Here is a 27311-nt window from a genome sequence, read left to right as displayed (position 1 = left end):
ATGATTCAAACTAATCCACGACCACGCTTGGAGCGTTTGCCCTGAGGTGTGAACGACTAGAGAATGACTGCAACTGTTTGTTTTTCTCTTCCCCCTGCTAGTGTAGATTTGTGAGACGTAACCGTGTCCTATCGTGTGAGGTTGGCTGGATTCAAGGCTGTTCATTGGCATGGAATTGTGTCAGTGAAAAGGCTTGGACATGGCCCAGGATCTACGGAGCGAGGGATGAGCCACAGAGAGGAATCGGAGGTCGGCGCTGTGGAGGAGAATAAGAGTAATAGAAAGGGACAGCGTCTCAGGAATCCAAACTGTGTGTGTGTGTGTGTGCGCGTGTGTGTGTGTGTGTGTGTGCCTGTGTGTGTGTCCATGTTTTATAAGCTCCCTCTGGTATGAAGGGAGCAGATAGCATTGCCTGGACACGTGTGTGTGTGTGTGTCTGTGTGTGTGTGTGTGCACTTCTGAGGCTGCTCACCCTGATGTAGGCGTCCTGATGGTTTCTGGCGAAGTACAGCATGTTATCCAGAGCCAGCATCCCCGGGGGAATCTGTGTGAAGTCCACAGCAGGGTTCACATGGTTCTAGAGGGGGAGGGAGGGAGGGAGGGAGGGTGCATGACATTTCATGAATGCACATATAATGCACATACTGTACACACTAACAAATATAAAAACATACACAACTTATCCCACATTATCTCTGTTTGTGTATATTCTGTATATTGGCAGGAGTCTAGGAACACAGCATGAGACAGGACATGACACAAGGTCGATGAGCGTGACATCCTCTATCTCTGTCTGCACACTCACTCACTCCACATTCATCTGTGAGCCTAAGAGAGGGGATGGAGGGAGAGGGAGGAGAGAGGAGAGAGGAATGAGAGAGAGGGAGAAGAGAGGAGAGAGGGATGAGAGAGGAGATGGAGGGAGAGGGAGAAGAGAGGAGAGAGGAAGGGATGGAGGGAGAGGGAGAAGAGAGGAGAGAGGAGAGAGGAGAGAGGAGGGGATGGAGAGAGGAGGGGATGGAGGGAGAGGGAGAAGAGAGGAGAGAGGAGGGGATGGAGGGAGAGGGAGGAGAGAGGAGAGAGGGGATGGAGGGAGAGGGAGAAGAGAGGAGAGAGGGGATGGAGGGAGAGGGAGAAGAGAGGAGAGAGGAGAGGATGGAGGGAGAGAGGAGAAGAGAGGAGAGAGGGATGAGAGAGAGGGAGAAGAGAGGAGAGAGGGGATAGAGGGAGAGGGAGAAGAGAGGAGAGAGGGGATGGAGGGAGAGGGAGAAGAGAGGAGAGAGGGATGGAGGGAGAGGGAGAAGAGAGGAGGGGATGGAGGGAGAGGGAGAAGAGAGGAGAGAGGGATGAGAGGAGAGAGGGATGAGAGAGAGGGAGAAGAGAGGAGAGAGGGATGAGAGAGAGGGAGAAGAGAGGAGAGAGGGATGAGAGAGAGAGAGGGATGAGAGAGAGAGAACAAGGGGTCGTTGAGATCCAGCTCAGAAGCCCAGCCGTGTAATTCTCTCTGACAAGCAACAGACTCATAGAACAGCTGCGTAGCCCAGACACACATGCACACACACACGCACACACACACACACGCAAGTGCACACGCACACGCACACACGCATATGTGCACACTAGCACACACACACACACAAACTGTCTCTCACTCTCTGGGAACCCCCAAAATCACAACCGTCACCACTTTCAGATGTTTGAACCATTAGTAAAATAACCCAATAGAACACAGACGATTAAATCCAAAGGACCCTTCCTTCCAAAGAGCTCTATTTCCACATTACCCTCACCACGTTTCAGACAAAGTACCTACTCCAACTACCCACTTTATCTACAAGATCCATAGGACTAGCTTACCTAAAGAGTAAAGAACAGTCAGACTGGTGCCCTATAAACTGTCTCTAGTGCCTATCACGTCAAATCAACAGACCAAAGAGGATTTCAATGCTCACCATCTCAGATTGTTCTGAAATGTTTTTTTGTAGTTAGAAACAGATATGATAAGTTATTATTTTGTAGAAATATAGTTCAATCCCTGAGAAGTATAAGCTAATTGATTGTACCCAAATTGGACATTTACATTTTTTGGGATTCATATTGGGATTCAATATTCCAATAGAATTCAAATCCCAAACCTGATTTTTTTGGACCAAAGTCCGACTTGATAATGATTAAGACATGAGGAATCCAAAACAATGGTCGAAAGGCACCCATGAACCCTCCACAGTCCTCCTTTAGATGATTTTATCAGCCAGTATGGAATATCAGTTCTCTATGGCTTCTCTCTCCAAGTTATATGAAGCTGGAGTTTTGTGTCTTGAAACTACATAATGTATTTCTGGTTAATCTGGTAATCTAGAGGTTGCCCTGTCCAAAGGTATTAGCCTTTGAAGTTGTGTGAGGGAGGAATTTGGTGGGGTTTTCCACACCACGGGAGGAAATTAAGTCAGGCGTTATCTTCGGGCAGCACAGAGCAGCATGAATGGGGTCTTAGAGAGCTCCTCACAGCTCTGGGGCTTAGAGAGGAAATGAGGGGCTTAGCACCCCTCCACCATGGGCACGATAGAGACACGAAGCAGACACACCCTGAGAGCAGGTGGAGGGGGGGAGAGGGGGAGGGAGGGAGGGAGAGAGGGAGGGAGGGAGGGAGGGAGAGAGGGAGGGAGGGAGAGGGGAGAGCAAACGGTAAACAGATAGAGGAGGGAGAGAGGGAAGAAGAGAGGGAGAGAGGGAGAGAGGGAAGAAGAGAGGGAGAGAGGGAGAGAGCAGACAGTACATAAAGAGAGTAGGGAAAAAAGAGAGAGGGGGAGATACTGCTCGCTCGCTCGCTCACTCACTCCCAGAACAGTCGGTGTTGGCATGGCTGGACAGCTCATCCACATCAAACACACTACGCTGTGCTGCTCCATCTCCCCTCAAACCATCACACACAGGGCAGCGGCGTCTCATCTCCTAAACCAATAAACAACCATCCCCAGAGGGATGCCTTGTAGCTGTTTTCTTTCTCTATGTCGGCCCTGTGTGTGTGTGTGTGTGTGTGTGTGTGGGTGTGTGGGGGGGGGTGTTCAGTCTAATAACATCAAACACACGTGCACGCACACATGCATACTCACACACACACACACGGGCGGGGGGGGGGGGGAGTAGAACATGCCTATGGATACACTCCTCTAATCTGATCAAACAGAACCAAATCAGATTCGCCTTTTTTTATTTATTTTTTTAGACTGGGATGCAAAAGCTAATCTGCTTTTCCAAAGTCAGGCACAACTTGCAAATGAACAGAGCCCAGAGATGTATATTTTATACTTATTATTTTAAACGTTATTTCACGGGAAAAAGAGAGGAAGGGGAGAGGAGAGAGATAGGAGAGGGTGAAATGGCGGAGCACATGTTGTATGAGGCTGACTCACTATGAAGCCCAGCTTCTTGTAGTCGCGGGTGTACATGGACTTGCGTTTCTCGATGCTGCCACTGTTATTGGGTTCACACTCCACATCAAAGGCAATCCTGCGCAGCTCAAAGATGATGTCTCTCTGGGCCTGGGCACACACAGACACAGACACAGAAAGAGTTGAAATATTCATACCAATTTGGGGATCAATTAAGGGTCCATCCATCCATCCATCCATCCATCCATCTCTCCCTCCCATCCTTCCATAGTTGAAACATATACCGTTTTATGTTCTGTAAGGAGAGCAGTTTGGGTTTTAGCCCTACCTGGTCCTGAGGGTCCATCTTGGTCATCATGCGGTCCTCTAACAGGTTAAAGGTCAGAACCTGCAGCACATACAGCTGGTGGGCCATCTCATCATTGATAGGTTTGGGGCTACGGATCACATTCTGTAGGAAAGTAGGGAGAGAGGAGAGAAAAACAAGGGGGCGTCAGGATGTCATATTTTCATATTTCCCCCTGATATCACATTTGAGCTGTGAGATGAACAGGGAGAGAGGGAGAAACAGGGAGAGAGGGAGAGATGGGAACAGGGAGAGAGGGAGAGATGGAAACAGGGAGAGAGGGAGAGATGGGAACAGGCGATGCAGAAGAGGAGAGGTCCAGAGACGAGACGCATGACTGGGCACACTTACACTGAGGATGATGGAGCGCAGCTGCTTCTGGGCTAGAATGTGGGCCATCTCCTACACAGAGAGAGAGAGAGAGAGGGAGAGGGAGAGGGAGGGAGAGAGGGAGAGGGCGAGAGAACAGGTACATTATGATATACATCCTCATTAAAGCAAACACATTGTTCTTTCTGGAAGCTCTACATCAAAATAAAAAGAGGATTATGGATCAAGAAATATCAAATGTTCTTCAGCGAGACACCATAAAGTGGTGTCCATAAAGTATCTCTACGACTAGATCTCCCAGTGTTGAAGTAAGACAGAGGCCATTTTCAATGACACACTTAAATCTTCTACAGACTACAAACGGTCACTTATCAAGGTACACTTACTGTCAGAGGACAATCAAGGATGTCCACACTGCTCTCATCAAACTACCATTACGAGTGCAGTGAGGAAAGAGAGTCACAGAGAGAGAGAGAGAGAGAGAGAGAGAGAGAGGGAGAGAGAGAGAGAGGGAGGGAGAGAGGGAGAGAGAGAGAGAGGGAGGGAGGAGGTGAGTGAGTAAGAGGAAGAGGAAGAGGAAGAGGTTGAGAAAAAGGCAGCAGCAAGGCATTTTAGCGTTAGTGGTGCAACTCTGCAAGAAGCAACGGTGTCAGCAAAATAGAAGAGACTTAGATATCATAATGACAGCTGTGCTGTGTAGCTGACCCCCCCCCACCCCCAAACCAAAAAAACTAAGTAAAACCCTTAGATTCCCATTACCCTGTGGCCTGCTGTTTTAGTGGCTCATCAATCTACTTAGGAAACTACCTGATCCCAGCACAGGCTGACCTTTCTTGTATTGTAGATTACAAAACCACTGGCCCATAGAAATGCAGCACTCTAAGTCCAAAAGGTACCCTACCACAATAGTTTACACTGCACCAGCAACAATGGCGCCATTGCCCTTAATACCTCAAAACTGATTTCACTGACAAATATGAATGGATGAATGCAAACCTAGGATGGAGGGTGTGAGTGAGTACTGTTCATGCTTAGTACACTCTATTAAATGGGCCCATTTCTCATTGATCTGTCTGACTGGCTCAGATCTGAGGGTGTAATAGGCTCGCTCGGAGAGCAGAACGGTGAGTGACATCATCGGAGCAGAGAGAGGGATGAGAGAGGTGGTGCTTGGCTGGGCAGCGGTGCCATCTTTGTCTGTGCTGAACAGGGAGGTTTGGGAGGGTGCCGATTGCGACTTATTACTGCACTGTCTAAGGGCAGGGTAATATCGCTCTCTCTCTCACTCTCTCTGTGTCTCTCTCTCTCTGTCTCTGTCTGTCTGTCTCTCTCTCTCTGTCTCTGTCTGTCTGTCTGTCTCTCTCTCTCTGTCTCTCTCTCTCTCTCTCTCTCTCTGTCTCTGTCTGTCTGTCTCTCTCTCTCTGTCTCTCTCTCTCTCTCTCTCTCTCTCTCTCTCTGTGTCTCTCTCTCTCTCTCTCTCTCTCTCTCTCTGTGTCTCTCTCTCTCTGTGTCTCTCTCTCTCTCTCTCTCTCTGTGTCTCTCTCTCTCTCTCATGGGTGATCATAAACATGAACATACATACACATACACATACACACCCTTGTCTGACATGTAGGTTTTGTATATATATTTTTGTTTGGATCTGAACCCAGTGCTCATCTCCGGTGCATCTGATTCGGTTCCTCCTCTTCAAGATCTATTTTTTATCCGTAGGCCCGCCAACGCAGCACTAAACAATGTTTTACCATAAAGGCCAGACTGTTTACAGATAAGTGTGCATGTATGTATGAGTATGCAGGTATGAGTGTCATGTCTCATATTTCTGGGTGTGTACAGTACGTACAGACTGTACATATGAGCCTGCTGTATACATATGAGTGTGTTTCTTACTGTACCTGTCTCTTCTCCTCGGGGGCTTTCAGGAACAAAGCGTTAATCACAGCGATGGTGTACGTCTGAATGTCCTGATCAGCGCTGTAATTGGGAGATAATAACACAGGGATAATAACCCAATGAATGACCAATCGTCAGCCACTTCAACCAGCACTGGTGACACAGGACCTATTTATACACCCTAGGAGAGTACTGTAGCCTCCCTCCGGGGGTTTTCTTCATGCCCCGTTCACAATGAACAGACTGAAAAGTTCACCCGTTCAATAAAGATAATATGGGGTAAGTGGCTGTAGACCTAACTAAGCATTAAACCAGAATGAATGATAAGCACTGAACAAAGGCATGAGGGAATGTGACGGTGCACAGCTTCTGCATAAACCTGGAACTGAGGCATATAGCTGGATCTACGGAACGGATGTTGTTGGTCTCAATATTAAACTACTTTTGGAGACTGAGAACAGCTTTGGTGAACTGTCCCCTTTAATCACGGATCTAGGGTCAGATACAAGGCATAACCAGGCCAGAACAGTACGGCTCAGCTCGGTTCAGCTCAGTGTTTGATGAGTATAGGTGCAACCATTATCTGAAGCAAACTGTACTGTAACATTGGAATGTGTCTCTCTCTCACCCCTGCAGATGAGGTATGAGCTGGCCGATGGTGATCTCTTGCGCCACCTTCTGGTAGAGATCCTGACTGTTTAACACCATGGACTCTAGAATGGCCAGAGACCTCTGGAGCACAGCAGTGTCCATGGCTGACTTGCTGACATAACTGGCAATCTGTAATAGAAGAGAGACCATTTAAACTGACAATCAATGCTATGGAAAGATGGACTGAACAGAGGAAAAGGCAGTCTTTGTAAACACAATTTGTCAATCAGTTTTCAGCAATCATTTAAAAAAAAAAAACAACACTTACTTTAGTTGATGATGTATTAATTTCATTGCAATTGCTAAATAAATTCTCACACTTGTAAAAATTCATATTTCATAGCTATGGTGAATGAGCACCTTCTTGATGAAGGCGCTGGAGAAGGTGTCCCAGGAGACGATGCCGTGGTCCATGAGCTCCACAAACGCTGTCAGCGTGAACGACAACAGGTCGCCAAAACTGGAACACAACAACAACAGCCAATAGAAACGTCTCTGCAGCTGGCATGCACAGCCGCAAAGCCAAGCTTCAGACACAGGAGGGCCGGGAAGAGGAATAGGGGGTAGAGGGGCACCGGGGAGGAGAAGTACAGGGGCCGGGAGAGAGGGTGATGCCACGGGGGCTGAGATGGACGGTAGGGAGGGGGGGTGAGAGGGTGAAGCCACAGCCATGTATGCTGAGAGCACAGAGAGGAGGGAGGTGCCCCCCCCCCTCATGGTCATCCAGGAACAGCAGGGGGCGGCAGAGAGCCAGCAGGAGCCAGGCAGCGCAGTGGAGCATCGAGAGCATTCATTCATGCATGGACTCAACTGAAGTCTGAGGGAGGCCAAGCAAGGTTAATTCTCAAATTATACGACTGTCAAATCTGAGGTCAATCCAATAACAGGTCTCACACAATAACTGTCAAATGTTCAAACATGTCATATGTTATTCTCAGAGGTAATGTCACAAGAAAATAAACTGAGTGAATTGAATGATCAAACGTCTAAAAGAAAAAAATACTATCATAATAAGCATTGAAGACTAAATAAAGTAATGACATGTTTGCACCCTGTCCATAAAGAAGAACATGAGATACAGAATAACTCAAAAGTGGAACCACACCTCTTGGTGTCAACATTGCATGTGGTAAATATTGTAGGCTACCATACTGCCCCCTTTCTGTCATATTTCGAAAGTGCTTTATTTCATTTTGGCCAAAAGCCTTCAATGCATGTCTATAGACTACTGGCCTAACACTGTATACTACAACTACACACTGCATACTAAAACCTGAGTGTGCACAAGCGTGCAAAACATTAAAAACAAATGCTCATAGAGTAGGCTAAATATAGAAAACTTAATTTTGATAAATTTAATAAAAATCTAAATCTGGCATTTGACCAATACAAGTAAATTGTACTGTAACAGTCTCAATGGGGGGTGATTAGACTTGTCAAAGCATCTTAATTTAAGAATACAAATTATATACACACAAATTCAAAGGACCAAAATCAGAGTCCTCACACGCAATGTGTTGTGTTCCACATTGTACAGTGTTGTGTTCCACATTGTACACATGTACAGTTAACCTGTTAATAATGCCACAGTAACACACACAGGCCGAGGGGGCAGCAGGGTTAAGAGCACGTATCATGGTCAACAGTTCAGGCACATTAGTAGTCCAGATTAGACTGAAAGGTCCAGTTAGTATTTCTGAATTAGACTGGAAGGTCCAGTTAGTATTTTAGTCAGACTGGCACAGTTAAACTGGAGAACAAGCTTTTGCACATGGAAGTGGGCAGTTACTGTACGCTACATGAATCTCTGGTGAAATTATGTTAAATATCTGATTCTAGGATCAAGACATGTGATGGTTGAATTCTAGACAAATAATCAAGTTAAGATGTATGACTACCTTTTTGAACTTAATTATCATGGCAAAGGCTACAGAATGACAGATCCATCTCTTGATGTGGAATAAAGAGCACCGGACAGGACAGAATTGATTTTGATGAATAACTACCCCATGGGTATCTATCTAATCTGTGACAGCCCACCACCCAACATTACACCTTTATAGACAGGATATAAAATACCCATTATTTGGGTGGCATTCAGGAGGGTGCAACTTACTGAATGTTCTGCAATGTTGTGCTCTACTGAATGCAGCCCAGAACAAGACACTATTTCTGAAGTTATGAAGAACAGCAAGGGATTGATCTCTGAGTACAATTTCAACCATGCCAAGTTATGTATTGTATGAAACATTTCTGTATCTATACTGTTAAAAAAAAAGAAAAAAGAATTTGGTCAATGGTCTGTCAAAATTATATTTCCACATGAATTGTTTTGGAAAAGAACTTCCATAAGAATATATAAAAGGCTTTTTTCTCAGAGGGAAACCTTGGTGTTCTTCCAATCAATGTCCCAAGTGAATCAAGAGATTGTGCTTGTAGTTCCACTAGAAGGTTGCCCAATTTTAGTTTGCCCAATACCACATGCAAAATGAGAAAGAATGTTGATTTGGTTACATGGTACATAAAGATTAATCCAGTGCCTTCGGAAAGTATTCAGACCCCTTCACTTTTTCCACATTTTATTGCATTATAGACTCAATTTAAAATTGATTAAATTAAAATAATTTGCCATCAATCCACACACAATACCCCAGAATGACAAAGCAAAAACACATTTTTAGAAATGTCAGTAAATTTATTAAAGTTGAAATACAAAAATATGTCATGTACAAAAGTATTCATTTTTGCATTTTAGCAAATTTTAAGAGTGTCATAGCAAAGGGTCTGAATACTTATGTACATGAGGTATTTCTGTATTTCAATTTTAATAAATACAGAAATTTCTAATAACCTGTTTTCACTTTGTCATTCTGGGTTATTGTATATGGATTGATGGCAAATTCTTTTAATTGAATCAATTTTAAATTGAGTCTATAACACAACATAATGCGGAAAAAGTGAAGGGGTCTGAATAGTTTCCAAAAGCACTGTACACACATTGATTTCAAAATGAAAGCCAGCGGAGGCAGACATGTTTGTTTTCCCATCAGTCTAAAGCACCGGGACCAGAGTCATAATCATGCAGACTTGGCCGGTAGATTACGAAAAGTACAGACAGCCAATGAGGTTATCCGGCCAGGTAAGGGGGAGGAGGGGCTTACCAGGGCTTCATAATCTTCTGTAGTTTCTGATACCGTCTGCAAAGATTTAAGAAACTTGGGCGTCAGGGAGAGAAACAAGACCATGGAAGGGCTCAAGTCATAGGTAACACAGATCTGGGGACACCACAGCTGGGGAACAAACACAGTCCGTTCTGTTACTGTAGCTTCCCTGCAGATCAGAACCAAGGCCTGGCAAGAGACTAACACAACGGTGGGGTGGAAGAGCATCTCACAGGCATCTACATCATATACATCACTCGGAAGGTATACAAAGATTGTTCTTGTTAAACCAGACCTGAATTACCTCAAATACTTTCAATATGTGTTGACCCACAATAAGTAAGACAAAGAGGCTATGTCTAAACAGAATTCCATGATGGTAAGAGGTAGAGGGATGATGACAGTGGGGTTAGAGGATATCTGACCAAATAAAAAACACTCAGATCAGATTCCGAACACACAGCCACACACAAACAGACGATCAGAAAGCATGCAAAGCAGAATTGTGGAGTGAAGCAGCTTGAAACCTTATCCTTTGCGAAAATGACAATTATTGCACAAAATGACCATCATTTAATTTAACGATAAGATAGGAGTTGAGATGATCAGTTCAGATTATTCATGAATTTCCCCCTGGGATAAATAAAGTTTCTATCTATCTATCTAGATTAGGCAAACTCAGCCAACCGAATGCTAGGCTTAATACTGTACCCTAACCATCGATAACTTCTTACAAACAATTGATGTTCTCTGGTGTTTGTGAGCAAATCCCCAGACAATGACACATTCCCCTGGCCTGGAAAATAAATGTTATCCTTTGCAGTTGAAGTTGCACTGTACACACTGATGTCTTAGCATGCTTCATCTGGGTGTGAGTCCCACCACTATGCCAGTAGGGGGCACTATATCACCTCCTTTCATCGAGGCAGTCGTCCACATTAATACAGCATGATGTCATGTCCCAGTCTGGGTTATTAGAAAGCACGGCTCCCCACTGTTCTCCATGCCTAAGCCTCTTGAATAATCATAACACAGCAAGTTGGCGGGAATACAGATGAGTGTGCATGAGTGTGTGTGTGTGTGTGTGTGTGTGTGTGTGTGTGTGTGTGTATGTGTGTGTGTGTTGTAAGTTTGGTATGAAGAGGGCCAAATAGAAACACAAACATGCACACGTGTGCACTTTTAAACTCGCAGCAGGCGAACTATTGACGCAAGAGTCATTTACATAAAAAACATATTTCAGGAAATAGCCCTGAGGGGCCAGGTTCAACGTGAGGGGAAGTAAGTGGATACTCTTCCTTATAAAAGGATGAAAAAAAAACTAAAATAAAAATATGCAAAAGGAGAGACACATCAATAATTTCCCATCTGAGTGTACTCTGACGAGATACACAGTTACACTAATTACAAGTGCATCTCGCCTTTGCCCACACGGCAAGTCTCCACTGTGTGTTTTGACTCTAGCTAGCATGCTACGCAGCGTGACCCTGGCTTCTCCCTTCCTGCATCTGGGGGTTTCTGGCAGGGCTGTGAGGTGAACACTGCTCCCCCCCCCCCCCCCCGCCAACCCCCATGGGGCTCCAGTCAATATCGCGGCTGAGAAACTCCATCTCAGCAGAACAGGGCTGCCCTCGCCGTAACCTTCAGCCCCAGCCAGCCTCCCAGGCCCAGCACCAGCTCCAGCCCAACATGGCTCAGACTACATAAGACAGTCTAGCTGGATCAGGAGAACATCTGTCTGGGAGATATTTGGAGCGACCGGTCTGTTATAAACCATAGCTGAAGCTTTGAGAATCATTTCAGCTGTTAAACTGGGGAGACAGAAAGATAAAAAAAGGTCACGTTGTTTATCCTGATTCCGTTTTGAAAAAACAATGGAAATAGTGCTGCACAGTTGTACCTCACATTCATGCCAGCTGTTAAACCGGTGAAACCCCGGCCCACTCAGAATGTAGTACAGCACAGTGCAACTCCAAGGGCTTCTGTTAAACTAAACTGATCTGGGACCTGCTGATTGAACACTGATTGATGGATAGATACACAGTAATATGGCAATCCAAACTACTTCGATATACACAAGGACATAGGGGGTAGGGGGCTAGGAATTGAGTTGGAAAACAAGCCCATGTCACTCTTGTCTCAAAGCTCCTAACAGCCTCTGGGAACCCCTTTTCTCTTGTGGAGATAACAAGGAAAGAAGGAATGAGAAAGGAGAAAGAGAGGAGAGGGAAAGAAGGGAGGAGAGGAGAGAGGACTTACTCTGTGCCACTCTCCACCATCTGTGTGAGCAGAGAGATACCGTCCAGGTTGATGAACTCCTGGGCGAAGGTGATGTCCCGGGAGGAGTTGGCCAGATCCTTCAGACTCTCCAGCTTGGCGTCCATACTGGACGACTGGATCTTCTCATGCAGCTGTGCAGCCGTCTGTGACTGGGACCATAGACAGGGCTTGTTACATACAGACTGTACAGGCATACATGTACATATAGGGGCTTCACACACTCCAGGGTCAACCTGAACCATAGTGTGCCGGCTCAGATGTTTCCCTTTCACATGGTCCTTTCCAGCACTGTGTCAGCGACTATGGTGGATGAGTAACCCAGGCCAGCTCAGTCCAGCTCTGTAGTGTGAATTAGGGTTTAGCGCAGTACATACACATGTATGTTGTACATATACACACACAACATCCATTTACATTAAGTACATAGAGAGCCAAAAGGCAATTGACAAGCACTGAAGAGGAAGGAGGGCAGGGAAGGACATGGTTAACAATAGTGTTATTGAGGCAACTACATTGCAACACCGAGTCAAGTGTGGCCCGGTTTGTATAAACTTTGAGTTTGAGTATGTGGGTCATGTTCTAGCATGCCAGAGTAAGGCCAGAATGTGCAGGGCTGAATGGGGATTCAGATTTTGTGACAGGTAGGGAACACACACATTAGTTAGTAGGTATTACACACAAGACAAATGGCTGCAACAGTTCAACTTCATCCTGAAATCATACATTCCACTTTTACTCTGAAATGGTACATTCAACTTTTACTCTGAAATGGAGAAATGTAAATAAAAACAGACACAGAGACCAGTTGAGTGAGAACAGAACCAAGACTTACAGGTGATGTCGTCAATCGCAGAATGGAACCGTTCTTTATGTCGTTTCGATTCTACGGAGAAACGGACAGGACAATTTCGGTCGACATTTCTGCTACTGGAACATTGGAACAAATATGCATGAATATCACTGTTCAGGCCAATGTCAAACTCAAAATCAAACCAGATCAAATCGGACGCAGCCAGAAGGTAAAATGCCCAACCTTTTCTGTGATGTAGAAATTAGTGGAATCAGCATTTTGCAGAGCGTAGTTTTCATGGTTCCCCAAGGACCACCTGAAAGCAACAGCATTACTTTATACTAAAGGGCACCCCGTCTTACACTGATAACTACAGGTGCAAACGGCAAGAGAGACAGAGCCCTTGAAAAAAGCCCTGGAGGCATACAATTGAAATGCAAAAGACACAAACGGTACAGTAACACCACAGCATTTCTTCAAGGTTTCAAGGTTAGAAAAGGCCTAAAGAAAACATTGCCTTACCCCTCACACACTTCCTTTATGATGGCCGAGAGCGGCTTTTTCTGTGAAAAGATGAGAAACGACAGTTAATCCTCATTGTACGCATAATGTCCTATGACTACGACACGAAGTCACTGTGTGATTACAAACTGGACTCTTTTTCATATGACAGGAGTTCGTTACAAAAATGTCTCTATCGTTATTTTTCATATTACAGAATGAGAAGAGAAGAGCACACGATTCTTCAGAGCACATTATAAAACATGCAGGGTGGTTAAGGGTCTCGACAGAGAGCCACCGCAGCCTCATGTAGAGAACCCAAAAATAAGTATCATTTGAAATGCAGTGGTAGAGGTAGAGAGGGAGGGAGGTTTAAGCAGACACTGTCAATGGAGAGAAGAAGGCAGATGGGGACAGAGAGAGAGAGTGAGTTAGAGAGAGAGAGAGAGATTGATAGAGGGAGGGAGAGAGTGGGCTGTAATGTGTGTTTGGGGAGGGAGGGTAATAACAGTTGGTATCAACTAAGTGTCCTCTCTACACTGCAGAGGTCCCTACTCCTCTGGGGAGCGGTGCTGGAGGGGAAACAGCGTGGGCCTGCATGGGCATGCCTGTGCACACACACACACACACACACACACACACACACGCACCGCTACGCCCCTGGTGGATGTGCACCCCCCCCCCCCCCCCCCCGCCCCCTACCCGCCTCATAGCCAGCACTCTGACTCCTGTCTGTACCCCCTGGCCAGAGCCCCATCCTGGTTCCATATCCCTCCATCCCTCCCTCCCTCCCTCCCTCTCCAGAGCATCTCTAACAAGCCCTGAAAAAAAAGCCAAGCTTCTCTCTCATTAGCATGCGGCTGTGCTTGTATCAATTCTCGCTAACGCTAACAAGCGAGTGCTTGACTCCAAGACCTTGAGGGCACGAATGATGCCGGAGAGAAACAAAGACAAACACGCCGGTGCGTGATAGACAGAGGCAGCACTGAGACGAGACGCAGGCGCTTCAGGTTTACGCAGAGCTGTTCTCTACGGGCTCCAGAGCCGCTTCAACACGCTCCCCAAATGACTCAGTCAAGCTTATGCTGCTGCAGGGCCACGGCTGCTACTGAGGCCTTAGACAGATGAGATCTGGGTGGGAGGGTGAGTGGGTGGGTGGGTGGGTGTGAGAAGGAGGAGGAGGAGGAGGAGGAACCATCCATGAGTCAAAACAGTTAAAAACAGTCGAGGAGTGGGGAGGAGGAAGGGAGGCGTCATTTCTAATGACCATATCCATTGAGAAATACAGCAGAAGAGCAATCTTTGTAGATGCTAAGGTGGTTCACAATTCATACAGTCCTTCACGCAAGAGTTACAGGGTCCTTGCTGAGAGGCTCCATGATGTGCCATGTTCAAAGTCAGTGGAAGGAGTAGTGTTGCATCCTTCTGTGCAGGCACCTACCTGGTCTATCTCCATGAGTTTGGGGAAGGCCTTCGGCCACTCAATGGCCACCTTGACGATGTCGGAGGGTGGCGGCATGGCTGCGGGGGGGGCGGGGGGGTGTGGCAGTGCCTCTCACTACTGAGGAGATCTCATCCAAACCTGGGGAGGGAGAGAGAGAACAGAGAGGTCACATTAGTCAAGGGACCTGAATCAACATGTCACGCATACAGGCAGCTCCTTCTGTACCGTACACATACTCACACTTTCCGTGTTAAAAGTGCCATTAATATTCAGTTGCTGAAGAGTTGACAAGGCCAGCGGTGAATTATTAATGGAAGACATGAGTACACTGGGACCTCACTGGTGTACAGTTCAGTTCACCTCACTCACGATGAAGACCCATGGTAATCAGTTACAGCACTATGGGAACAGTGAGGTAGACTTAGAGTACCAAAAAAGAAAGAAAGCACCCGTCGCACATATTAAGCAGAGTAGCAGACCTCAGATACAAAAACTTGAAAGAATTTGCTTGATTTATCTAGGAGTAGGACAATATTGTCGGTTCCATTGTAACCAGGCGAAACTACATCGAGTGCAGCTCATGCATTAAAAGGTATCTGACATATGAGCAAGCCCCAGTGAGCAGCTCAAAGTCACTGTATAAGACAAGCTCACTTAAGAAGTGCTAGCAGCAATTTGTGCACAATGGCTTTTTCCCCAGATATTACAGCCTGGCAACTGTAAAAAGAGGTGGCTTCAGCAAATCCAGGTACAAGTAATCAGCAGAGCAGCCGGGTCTGTGCTGTGCTTGGCTCCAGGTGATAATAGCATCTGTGTGACACACAGGATCAGACGTGTTACAAGGCCTGAGGGGGCAAGAGGTGGAGCATTCACCTGACACACACGCGCACACACACACAGACACATACACACACAGACACACACACAGACACACACACACACACAGACACACACACAGACACACACACAGACACACACACAGACAGACGGCTGTGCTCTAATCCTGCCTAGCTCAGGCCTGGGATATTGCTGTCGAGCATTAGTGAGAAAGCAGAAAGGGGGAGGTTTAGCAGAGAGAACGGTAGATGGACTAAGTCGTCCTGGCTTTCTAAGATAAGAGCTGTCTACGGTGACGGCGTACCGGACACAGAGCAGCAAGCAGCTCTGCCCCAGCATTTGGTTTCAAACCACATGGGACAAATTCAGTATAATGGAACCTCAATCGTCAATGGGAAAGCATAGGCCTATATACTTTACCGTAGACAAAAAAACCCGCCAAGAAACACATCAATGATTCAGTACTTTATTCTGTTTACATATTTAATCCTCTACTATAATTCATGAAGTCAGGGTTGACTCGAAGAGAGAGAAAAAAATAGTACACTTCTAATGCACTGTACAGAACTCTCAGCCGGCAACTCGCCCGTTTTATTCAAAAGACAGTTGTATATCTGTCTGGCGTGCCGGTGACTCACCCCATCATAATTGGCAGAGCCCTTGTTCAGGGCCCGTTGCCATGGGAGCCGTTGCATCAGTCGTTAGCACAGCTAGGCGCATCTTTATTTCCAGGGGTCACACGTGGTCATGTTTGTTTGTTATTGATCAACTTCCCAAAAAATTCGAACGAATGCAATGTTCAGATGTAGTCTCTCAGCCTCTCCCTGGGCAGCGCTGAGGCCCATAATGAGAGCTTTGAGAAGCCCGTTCAGTTGCCATTGAAGTTGTGCAGCTGTGTAGATTGTGTAGACGCCCAGGCTGAGAAAAAAACAAAAAAACTCTCGCTTCTCTCCGTTCATGCCTCCTTTTCTTTAAAGCTCATTCAAAGAAAATGCTGTTTTTGCCGTCCACTCTAGGAGAGGCCGAGGGAGGCGGTTAGAGAGGGAGAGAGAGAGGGGGAGTGAGTGAGGGAACAAGAGAGAGAGAGAGAGAGAGAGAGACATAGCCTAGACAGAGAAAGAGAAAAACAGGAGCCCGAAATAGACGGGTATTGTCCTGATGAGCACAAGCTCTTTTTCACAATGGGCCGGAGCATGGCTGTACCCCTCCATCCATCCTTTGCTCTCCGTCAATACCACCCATCCTCTCATCAGAGCTCATTCAAGTCCCATCTGCAGGACTATGAATAACACACAATAATACAGCCTACAATCACACCACCTTTCACTTCAACAGGATGCATACTCATTCACTGTCTTCAATGGAGCCTGCTGGTCTCTCTCAACATTTTTCAATAAGCTGTGTCAGTGTGTGTGTGTGTGTGTGTGTGTGTGTGTGCCAGATATGTGTCTAGGAGCTTTTAGGCAGATATTCTTTCAGCTCACACTAAAGTTACTGTTTCAAAGCACTTGAAGCTGACAGGTCAATCATATTGCCACTAACATTCAAAGCCCAGAAGCAGCAGTCGAAGGTTAAAAGGGAAATACCCAGTATATTATTCAGTCTCGGGGAGATCAGAGCATCTCGTCTTCGCCTTCCCGATAACTGAAGTGGAGTCATAGATCTGAGACCTTGAGCTTATTGATTGGCCCTCCCAGCGACAGAGGCTGGTGATGTAACAGAGGAGCCATGGCTCTCATCAGGGAAACATGAAGTAAATCTGCTGCAACGGGTCTGGGCAGACAAGTCCTACGGGAACAGCATACTCTGTAACTGTAGCTCAACTTCGGAGCATAGAGAGACTGCACTCAGCAGCAGATATGCCTATCAAGCTTTTGTGTGTGTGTGTGTGTGTGTGTGTGTGTGTGTGTGTGTGTGTGTGTTGTAGCTGGGAAGGGTGCATCTTCTGTATCGAGGCCTATGCTTGAACATTTTCACCAGCATCAAATTTGATCCACTTTACAGTGAAAATGGTGGGTTATTATTGAGCAAGCGGCTGTCAACTCAAATCATGTCACTGTAGTTGATGCCTTTGAGCCTTAATATGTGGACCATTTAAACAAACTCTACCAGAGGGTACAACAGACATGAGGGCAATATCTTTCTCTCTCCCTCTACTCTCTTTCTCCCCCCCTCTCTCTCCCCTCTCTCCCTCTCTCTCCCCCTCCCCATCTCCCTCTCTCTCCCCCTCTTGTGACATCCCTCTCTTTCCACTGAAACATTTGGAACAGAATGTTGCTGGATCAGAGCAGTGGATATCTCGGATTGAAACCCTGAAGAAGGCAGGCCTGCTGCCAAAATGAATCATTAAATAAATAATTAGCATAGGATCAAGAGTGCGTGGCTCTCTTTCTATCTTTTAAGTTTCACCCACCAGCCTGCACCTCGCCAAACTATGGTGTTGCGTTTTCTTGCTTTTTGGAATATCTCGGAAATACAACCTAAACCAAAACATCCTTTTCTCCCCTCAGGGCAGATTTACAGTCCCTCACTTAGTTTAATTACAGTAATGTGACTGCATCAAATAATGTGCTGCTCAAACATAAAACCACTGTTTATCGGCTTGAATGACTACTGGTGCACAATGGCAGGCTGGCTCCAATCCACCTCAGACGTCAATAATCACTGTGACAGGATGTACAGTGCTGCATGAAAGGTTGTGAACCCTGCAGGGATGGACATTATTTTTGTATAAAATATTAAAATTAACTTATTAAATCTTTATCTAAACCCCAATTCGTAATGAAGACATTCCAAATAAAAATGTGATATATTTTCATTGTTTATATCACGAAAGTGGTTTATTTAACAAAAACTCAGATTTCATGTGTGCAAAAACATGTGAACCTCTTCAGTCAACAGCTTGTGGCACCTCCATTAGCAGCTTGGAGTAAACATCTCGTATAGCCACTAATCTGTCTCTGACATCTGTTTTGAGGGATTTTTTCCCACTACTCCTGACAGAACTCAATTGAGTAAGGTTTAAGGGGTGGCCAGCATGAACTGCACGCTTCAAGTCCTGCCACAGCATCTCGATTGGATTTAGGTCAGAACTTTGACTTGGCCAATCCAAAACACAAATCTTCTTTCTCCTGAGCCATTCTTTGGTGGATTTGCTTTGGGTCGTTTTCAGTCCAGCTTTAGCTCCTTGACTGATGACTTGACGTTCTGTTCAAGAATCTCCTGGTATACCTCAGAATTCATGGTTCTCTTAATGATGTGGAGTCGTCCAGGTCCAGAGGAGGAAAAACAGCCGCAGATCTTGACATTCCCACCACCATGCTTGACTGTTGGGATAAGGTTCTTTTGGTGGTAGGCAGTGTTGGGTTTTTCGCCAAACATAGTGGTTCTGATTGTGACCAAAAAGGTAAATTTTGGACTCATCTGTCTAGAGAACAGACGTCCAGAAACCTTCAGGCTTGTCCAGGTGGTCTCTGGCAAAGTTAAGATGGGCAGTTTGGTTTTTTGACAGCAGAAGCTTCTTCCTAGCAACCCTCCCAAGAATGTCATTTCAATTCACTGTTCTTCCTATTGTTGAAGCATGCACAGTGACCTGAGATGCAGCAAGGAGGTCTGCAAATCTCCAGATGTTATGTTCGGGTTGGTGTTTACCTGATTTATTATTTTTCTTGTGGCTCTTGGGATATTTTGGAAGGGCGTCCACTTCTAGGCCGAGTTGCTGTCATGTTAAATGCTCTCCATTTGTAAATGATTTGCCTCACAGTGGACTGATGGAGCTCAAATGTTGTTGAGGTGATTTTATAGCCTCCTCCAGACTGATGTGCTCTCACTACCCTCTTCCTGATGTCCTCTGAGATCTCCTTTCCTCTCGGCATGGTGTGTTTTGCGTTCACCTGTATGGGTAACATAAAACTGACCAGGTTTCTTATCTCTGTTTATCAGAGTCCCGCCCAAACTCTTTCCTAAAGATTTCTCCTTTGATTGGTTCATTCAGTACCCAATTATTTACCCACCTGATTCTACTTACCTACTTGATTTAACCAATGCAACTTGGGGTTCACTTATTTTTGCACCTGCACTAATTTGTTTATAATTTAGTTTTTCTACTACACGCATGATTTCCTCTAAACCAACATACGGAATTGGTAAATATAAACCTGTTATGTCAGATAAAAAAGACTGGTTCTAAATAAAGATTTTGTGGTAAAAACTAAAATAAATCTATAATTGCACAAGGGGTTCACATACTTTGAAGCAGCACTGTATGTGGAACGGTGTAATCTAATCTCACTTCAAAACACCCTCCCGTCTGTGGTAATCTGAGAAGCACGAGCAGCGCGTCACGTTGCCCAGGTGGCTTGTACTTCCAGGGATTATCGCTGAAGAGTGAAATTGAAAGGACAAAAACCATAAATCATCCGCATGTCGTGAAAATCAATCTCGTGCCAAAGGTCATAACTGGATAACAAAGACATCAATAAAGGATTGCAGGAAAGGGGTAAAGAGAGAGAGGATGTGATTTGTTGGACAGCAGAAAGTGCCCAGTTTCAGTTTAATAATTAATGTGGGGTAACACAAGAAGTCCAGTCCTGAACAGATAGGGAGAAGAAAGGGAAAGAGGGGGAGCGAGGGGGAGAGGGAGAAAGACAGACAGACAGACAGGCAGACAGAGAGTGCTTATGAGAGAGACAGAAAGAGAGGGCAAAAAGGCATCAATGTGGTTGAGCAGAGAGAGGCTACAACATCACGTTCCAGCACAATACGCCACACATCTCTCCAGAACACAACACCAGCTCCAACCAACTGAAGCAGCAGTCAATGTCAATAGACGGCTGAAAGGCTTCTTTTTAAAAAAAAAATCTAAACTGTGTGTGAAAATTAATCCTTTTAAACTTTCATAACTGCCAGGATTCCTCTGGTGTGTGCAGGGGGCACCGGGTTTAACAAAGTCCTGTATGGATTTCAGTCTTTTCTCGTGCTTCATCTGACACCTCCACAAAGGCCCTGCCCGGCCACAGGCTGCCATGTGACAGCCTTCAAAGGAGCAGGGGACCTTTATCTCTGCACAGAAACAAAGGCCACAGAGACAGGCAGAGCAGAGAATGATACTGCTCTGAGGATATCCATACACACACACACACACACACACACACACACACACAGATACAACCACACGCTCACACAAACGCACACGCACACCAGCCATACCTACAAGTGTCCCGTCTGAGGCCCCTGCCCTTACACACACACAAAGATACAACCACACGCGCACACACACACCAGCCATACCTACAAGTGTCCTGTTACACCCTAAGGGGTGATGCGTCTCACACACACACACACACACACACACACACACACAACCACACGCTCACACAAACGCACACACACACCAGCCATACCTACAAGTGTCCCGTCTGAGGCCCCTGCCCTTACACACACACAAAGATACAACCACACACACACACACACACACCAGCCATACCTACAAGTGTCCTGTTACACCCTAAGGGGTGATGCGTCACACACACACACACACACACACACACACACACGTACACACACACACACACCACCTTGGGATGCGTACAATAGGCCTCCACTCTCTGTGGAGGAGGATACTCATTCAACCATCCACATGTGTTAGACTCTCTCCTACACCTCACAAGACTGGAGGGAGTGAGATGGTTTTATTCAGACAGAAACACCCCCACAGTCCCTAGAAATGAGCATTGAAAGTAAGATTTGTTTCTCTGGGTGGGAGACAATGACTGAACAACAAAAGAATGAGTCAATTAAGGAAGGTGAGAAATGGGAAGGGGGGCACACTGGACAGACACGTGGCAGAATCTCCACAAATGGAACAACAGCCATGTTGTGAGGAACACGGACAGCAGCACATTTGAAGTCAATCTTCACCCAAACTGTGAAACAGCACAACACACACTGAGAGATAATAAATTATATATATATATATATATATATATATATATATATATATATATATAAATAATTTATTATCTATTTATCTATTTATATATCTCTATCTATATATAATTTATTATCTCTCAAAATATATATGTATATAAAATGTATTATCTATTATCTATTTATATATATATATAAAATACTAACTACACTATTACTTTGTCATATTTGGCTAGACAAAGACAAAGAGGGACCATACTATTCCCATGTTACAGAGATGTTGTGACTCTTCCGTATGAAAGAGGCGGCGTGCTGCCGACTACGACTACGTGTGTGTCTCAGAAGGACGCTTTGTTTGACAAACATGCCCTGGTTTCTGGTGTAGCTGTAGCGGCGACCAGGATATCCTGTCAAAATGCCTGTGCCTGAAGCTGCAACAATCCTCACAGCAATTAGGCTAACAGCTCTGGAGCTGCTCCGCTGACGCTCACAGTCAACTTGCTGAGGGGACGCAAAACCCTCTTAACTCCTGTTTTAAAAAAAAAAAAAACACACCATAAAAAAACAAAAAAAACATACATCCTGTATTGTAGGGCAGAGGCTGCACTCCCAGAGGTTGTGTGAAGTGTGTATAAGTGTGCCTACACAGGCAGGGTAACCAACTAGTAATTAGGCCTAGATTTACTGTAGAGACCTTGTTAACGTGGGGTAGTTGCTGTAAAACACAATAAATCGAAAGGAATCCAACATAAACAAGTGAGTTGGCGACAATTCACCGACACGCCATACTGACAACATCCTGCGGAAAATAATAAGGTAGTGAAACATCTACTCCGTCTGCTCCCCTCCACTCCGCCAAAACCCTTAGGCACAGCTTCAGAGGACGTACATTATGAATGACCTGGCAGGGGCAACCACACAGCTCACCAGCACACCCTTCTGCTCTGATGCCTACACCAGGAACCTGCCTGTGGACAGAGCAGAGCAGAGCAGATCGCAGAGGGAGCAGAGAGCAGTGGAGATGAGGGCCACACCCTGCGGCCTAGAACAACCCGCTACAGCCTACAGACAACACAACAAGAGTTGGGGGGGTGGGGGGGGTGGGGTGGGGTGGGGGGGGGGCGACTCACCCGGACAATTCCAAGACGGACAGCGACAGGAGCCCTGGTTCTTCACTCCCAAGTCTTCTCTCAAACTCACAAGAACTCAACTGGACTGAAAGACCTGGTCTTTTACTCGCTACCCGCAAATACAAGAAGAATCCTTCTCTGGGTGTCGAAGCGGCAGACAAGGGTTTCACACTGAACTTTGTAGTGCCTCGTCTTGGGCACGGCGAACGAGAAAGAGCAAGAGAGCAAGAGACAGACAGAGAGAGAGAGAGAGAGAGAGAGAGAGAGAGAGAGGTTCACAGAAGGAGGAAGTAGGCGTTTGAGGAGAAGAGGAAACAGGTCTGTCACAGTTGCGTAAAAAAAGCGGCAAAGATAAGATGACAGAATGAGAGGAGGAAACAGACACAGACACACACACACACACACACACACACACACACAGACACACACAGACACACACACACACACACACACACACACACACAGACACACACACACACAGACACACACACACACACACACACACGCACGCACACGCACACACGCACACAACTAGCAACTATTGTAAAATAACTACTGGAAGAAGATCAACAACCACAAAGTCAGCCTGGATAAAACACAGAGAAACTTTCAAAGGCAACAGAAACTGAGGTGTGTCAACCTTGTAATTACTGTATCAGAGCTGCTGAAGCGAAGCCAATGTAGCCGCCGGATAAAACACAGAGAAACCACAAAACATTTTAGGTCAGGGCAACCGGCGCACGGTAGACCGCTCAGGCGTGGCGTAAACTATTCAAACCACTCACAATATGGCGACTGAACCTGAAAGTGAACTGCTAAAGAACACATTATCCAAATTCTACTCATGTCAACAGGCAAAAGCGAGTGTCTTCTCCTGAGGAATAAGATCAACTAGGGACCCCAGGTGTTCAAAACAAGGCATGTGCACAGAGCAGTCCAGTCATTTACAACCAATGTTATCATGTTAGCAGCTTTTTATTTATTTATTTATTATTAAATGAACCAGAAAATAATGGTTTATCAGAGTTAACTGGCTCAAGTGAACTGACTCAACTGGATCAAGGGTTAGCTGATCTAGCTGTGTAACATCCCACACAGATGTCATCATCACTGACGCAACAGAGGCAGCCGGGCAAGACTCAGGATGGATTGATTCAAACACTTAACTAAAGCTCACAGCCCCATTGAACCCATGATAAGTGCTGGGGCTGACATCTCCCTCTCAGGCTCCGGCCAGCACCATTGCTGTCTGTGACATGCAGCCTGTCAAACAACAAGACCAGGGGTGACCACTGAGGGGGCCATGGGGCTGGGCGATATACATTCTTTTATTTTTATTTATGTATGAACAGATGGAATTTGACTACACCGTCAAAACTGTGTTTTGTCCCTCTCATCGTAACACAGTGCAGATCGTGTGCTGCAACAGTTGAGTTCAGGTGTTTAACAGTCACATAAGACGCACTATGACACCGCTGAAACTCTCGTCTGTAAAGCCAACAGCTTTTCATATGCGTACAGTGTAGGCCAGCAAGACAGCGTAGAACTTAGAAATAATAAAAAGAAGCCGACTGTACCAAGGACAGGAAAAACATCATTGCCCTTCCCATGTCATCCACTACTCTGAATGGTTGACAGACGTCATGGCTGTGGTGACAGACAGGTGAGGAATGTTTTATGTTTGTGTTATGTGCATAAGCCTATCAAATGAGTCTGCTTGTCCCCCGTCTCTCTGATATAATTAGAGCTGGGGGTTGTCGAGGCCACAGAACCCAGGGACAAGAGACAGAGAGACGGAGAAAGAAAGAGGAGGAGGGAGGAAGAGGAGAAGAAGAGGGTAGGGCTCGGTCAACGAGGGTAGACGTTGTTTCGCTGGATGTGTCTTATAGAACACTCCTTCATACACTACTGAGGAATCCATCAATTGAATGATTTTGAACATTTATGAAGGTGATGTACGAGAGTCACACAGAGGAGGTTGTCATCATGTGACGTCATGTATCACGTGCGACAGGTCACCTTGTTTGAGACCTGAAGAGGGTCAAGCTCAGCAGGCAGTACTGTGGCACACAGACATTCCACTATCCCTTAATGGATCACATCAGTCAGAAGACTACATCCAGTCCTGCAGGGCATGCTCGTGTGAGAGAAGATCCTCTGCTATGCTAATTGCAGAGCCCCAGCGGTCGTGGTCCACATACTAGAGAGAGAGGGAGAGATACTCCACAAAACCAGGGGTGCCCGACCATAATAACTGTTTCAGCAGGCTACCCCATTTTTTGAGTGGTATGGCAACTCCTCTCAAGGCACAGCTCAACTGCACAGCAACACAGTGGCAACCACGTCATGCAGCTCCCCCAAGTACTCTTCTCCACACAGCCTGGGTGTAGCTCTTAAAAACAGCCCTCTGGCTCCTGCCCTGTCCACCGCAGCGTTACCGCAGGGTACGCTGGGAGAACCAATTAGTCCCCACATAGAAGAGTCTCTGACAGGACAGGAACAGTCGGGTTGGGTCCCCCCCAAGGGAAGTTGCTAAAAGCAGGTTTTGTACACTGCTCTGCTACTTCACACCAGAGGTTGTCTTACAAAGTGCTCTCACTGTTGTGGAGGTATCCAGGCCTACACATGTTTCTACTGTGTATGATTCATGATGGCATGAGAATCCAGTGAGCTAGTACTTACCGCTTTAAGTTCCCAGATGGTACAGTATTAAATGTTACATGGTACGTGCTCTATACATATCTGAATGTATTCTGTAAACAGCATTTGTACCTCGTACCGACTGTAACTAGTATATTCAGTGTATTACATTCAACTCCATTTTCTTAATAAAAAATGGATTTTTTTTTTTTTTTTTTTTTAAATGTTGTCCTTAGAGGTAGGCCTGTTTCCCATCGTCAAGGACAACAACTTTTATTTTTGGCCATATTGAATCGCAATATATCATAGTATCGAATCACAACACTGAGAGAATTGCGATATGTATTTAATCACAGCCTACGTATGATGATAATATGGTATCATGAGATCCCTGGCAATTCCCATGCAATAATATACATTATTGAAGATGTTCTTCAATATGTTATGTTATGTCATGCATCCTCACTTTGAAGTAGCCTACATATGTCCATATATGGGCATTAGTTAGGCTTCCTGATCATACATTGTTTTGCGCCTCCTCATCCCTCCTCATCCCTCCTCATCCCTCCTCATCTCTCCTTATCCGAAATTCTAAATGGGAGCACTTAAACTGCAAGCACTGAAAGAAACATTATGTAAGTATACTGTCACGGGTTATTATTAGTTTTGTTTATTTTCAAACACAATCCCTTTAGGTTTAAAATGAATACACCATCTCCTGTTACATAACGCAATATCAGTCAATCCAGGTCAGGGGTTTGACAGTGGAGCTCATTTAGGAGTTTGTACTGATCAGCCTCTTCACTGGCAGTTAGAATGGTGAGCTGATGAGAGAGAGAGAGAGAGACACACACACACACACACACACACCACTGGCTGAGTGAGTCACTGGCTGTGTGACCTTCTGCTCCAGGGCTCCTCAGCCCAGCAGAGAACAGCCAAACCAGGTCACACACTCTCTCTCCTCCTCCTCGCTCCAACAGTGTGGGGACAGAAGGCCAATCACACTTAGGGGAAGGGAGTTACAACCAAAGCCAAACAGCAAATGGATGAGAGTGTGTGTGTGTGTGTGTGTGTGTGTGTGTGCGTGTGTGTGTGCGTGTGTGTGGACTCTAGAAAAGCAGGTTGCAACGACAAATCATCTATTGCTGAGTAGTATCGACAAAAAATCAAGTGCTTTGCATACTTAGTGTCGAGTGAGCAGCAATGTGCCCCTACGCACTTCCCTGAGTGGAGGGAGGCACGCTTCCAAACCCAACTCACTCTGAAGAGTCAAACGTATACATATACGTACCTGCAGAAATGTAACACACCTGACAGGATATCAACAAATGTGGATGGTAGGAGGGCAACAACAACGGGTTCAGGCAGAATAAGTTAGGATGCCATTATAACTAGGGATCTCCCTCTTAATAACATACCCCAAGGTCACCTTTCAGGAAACACAGTCAGGAAAATCACCCCAGCTTTCCTCTTCATCATATAACACCCCACGTTCACAGGCTCAGGGAGCCCAGTCACTTTAAAATCACTGACTGATACCAGTGGTTGTCAGACCCTGAATTATCTCCACTTAACCAGGGGAATATGGGGAGATAAAAAATGTCTGCAATGCTGTGCGTGTCCCCAGAAGACTCCAGGCTCTCGTGGCTCTGGCGGACGGGGTAATGGACATAGCTGGGAGATTAAGGAGGGAGCTGGAATAGGGTCTAGGAGGCTTGAGGAGCAGCTCTGGATCAGTAACGTGAGCTTCTACTCAGAGCCAGGCCAATCTGGATCTCATCACGGACCAAAGCCAAATGAGCCTTGTAGGACCAGGCCATGCCAAGGCAGTAGTGTACATGGCTGGTTTTTATGACTATACTTCATTGGTGAGATTTAGAATGTGTTTGCCATTGGTTCAATTCACTGTGCCATGTCCACAGACTCTCCCTGAATCCCGAATCAGCCCTTTGCCCCAGCCCCCCCCCCCTCCCTTTGTGCACTTT

The 27311-nt window shown here is 45.8% G+C and overlaps 1 protein-coding gene across 2 annotated transcripts in view; it reads right to left on the bottom strand.

The window, feature by feature from the left end:
• elmo1 (engulfment and cell motility 1 (ced-12 homolog, C. elegans)) overlaps positions 1-22901 on the bottom strand; it is a 63365-nt gene extending 40464 nt beyond the window's left edge. Inside the window, exons 1-14 of one of the 2 annotated variants that reach the window (XM_083680867.1) lie at positions 22684-22901; positions 14786-14926; positions 13366-13406; positions 13087-13159; positions 12886-12936; positions 12033-12202; positions 9774-9809; positions 6973-7072; positions 6590-6741; positions 5964-6042; positions 4090-4140; positions 3721-3843; positions 3414-3542; positions 473-577 (exon numbers count right to left, since the gene is read on the bottom strand). In XM_083680867.1, the coding sequence (XP_083536993.1) occupies positions 473-577; positions 3414-3542; positions 3721-3843; positions 4090-4140; positions 5964-6042; positions 6590-6741; positions 6973-7072; positions 9774-9809; positions 12033-12202; positions 12886-12936; positions 13087-13159; positions 13366-13406; positions 14786-14863 (1188 nt within the window). In that variant the 5' untranslated portion in view covers positions 14864-14926; positions 22684-22901. The remainder of the gene's footprint in view (positions 1-472; positions 578-3413; positions 3543-3720; positions 3844-4089; positions 4141-5963; positions 6043-6589; positions 6742-6972; positions 7073-9773; positions 9810-12032; positions 12203-12885; positions 12937-13086; positions 13160-13365; positions 13407-14785; positions 14927-22683) is intronic. The other variant, XM_083680868.1, reaches the window with a different exon arrangement.
• Between the last annotated feature and the right edge of the window lie 4410 nt (positions 22902-27311).

This window comes from Argentina silus, assembly GCF_951799395.1.
Source record: "Argentina silus genome assembly, chromosome: 11".
NCBI lineage: Eukaryota > Metazoa > Chordata > Actinopteri > Argentiniformes > Argentinidae > Argentina > Argentina silus.
Note: the sequence above shows the minus strand (reverse complement) of the source record. Positions and strands in the feature narration are given on the sequence as shown.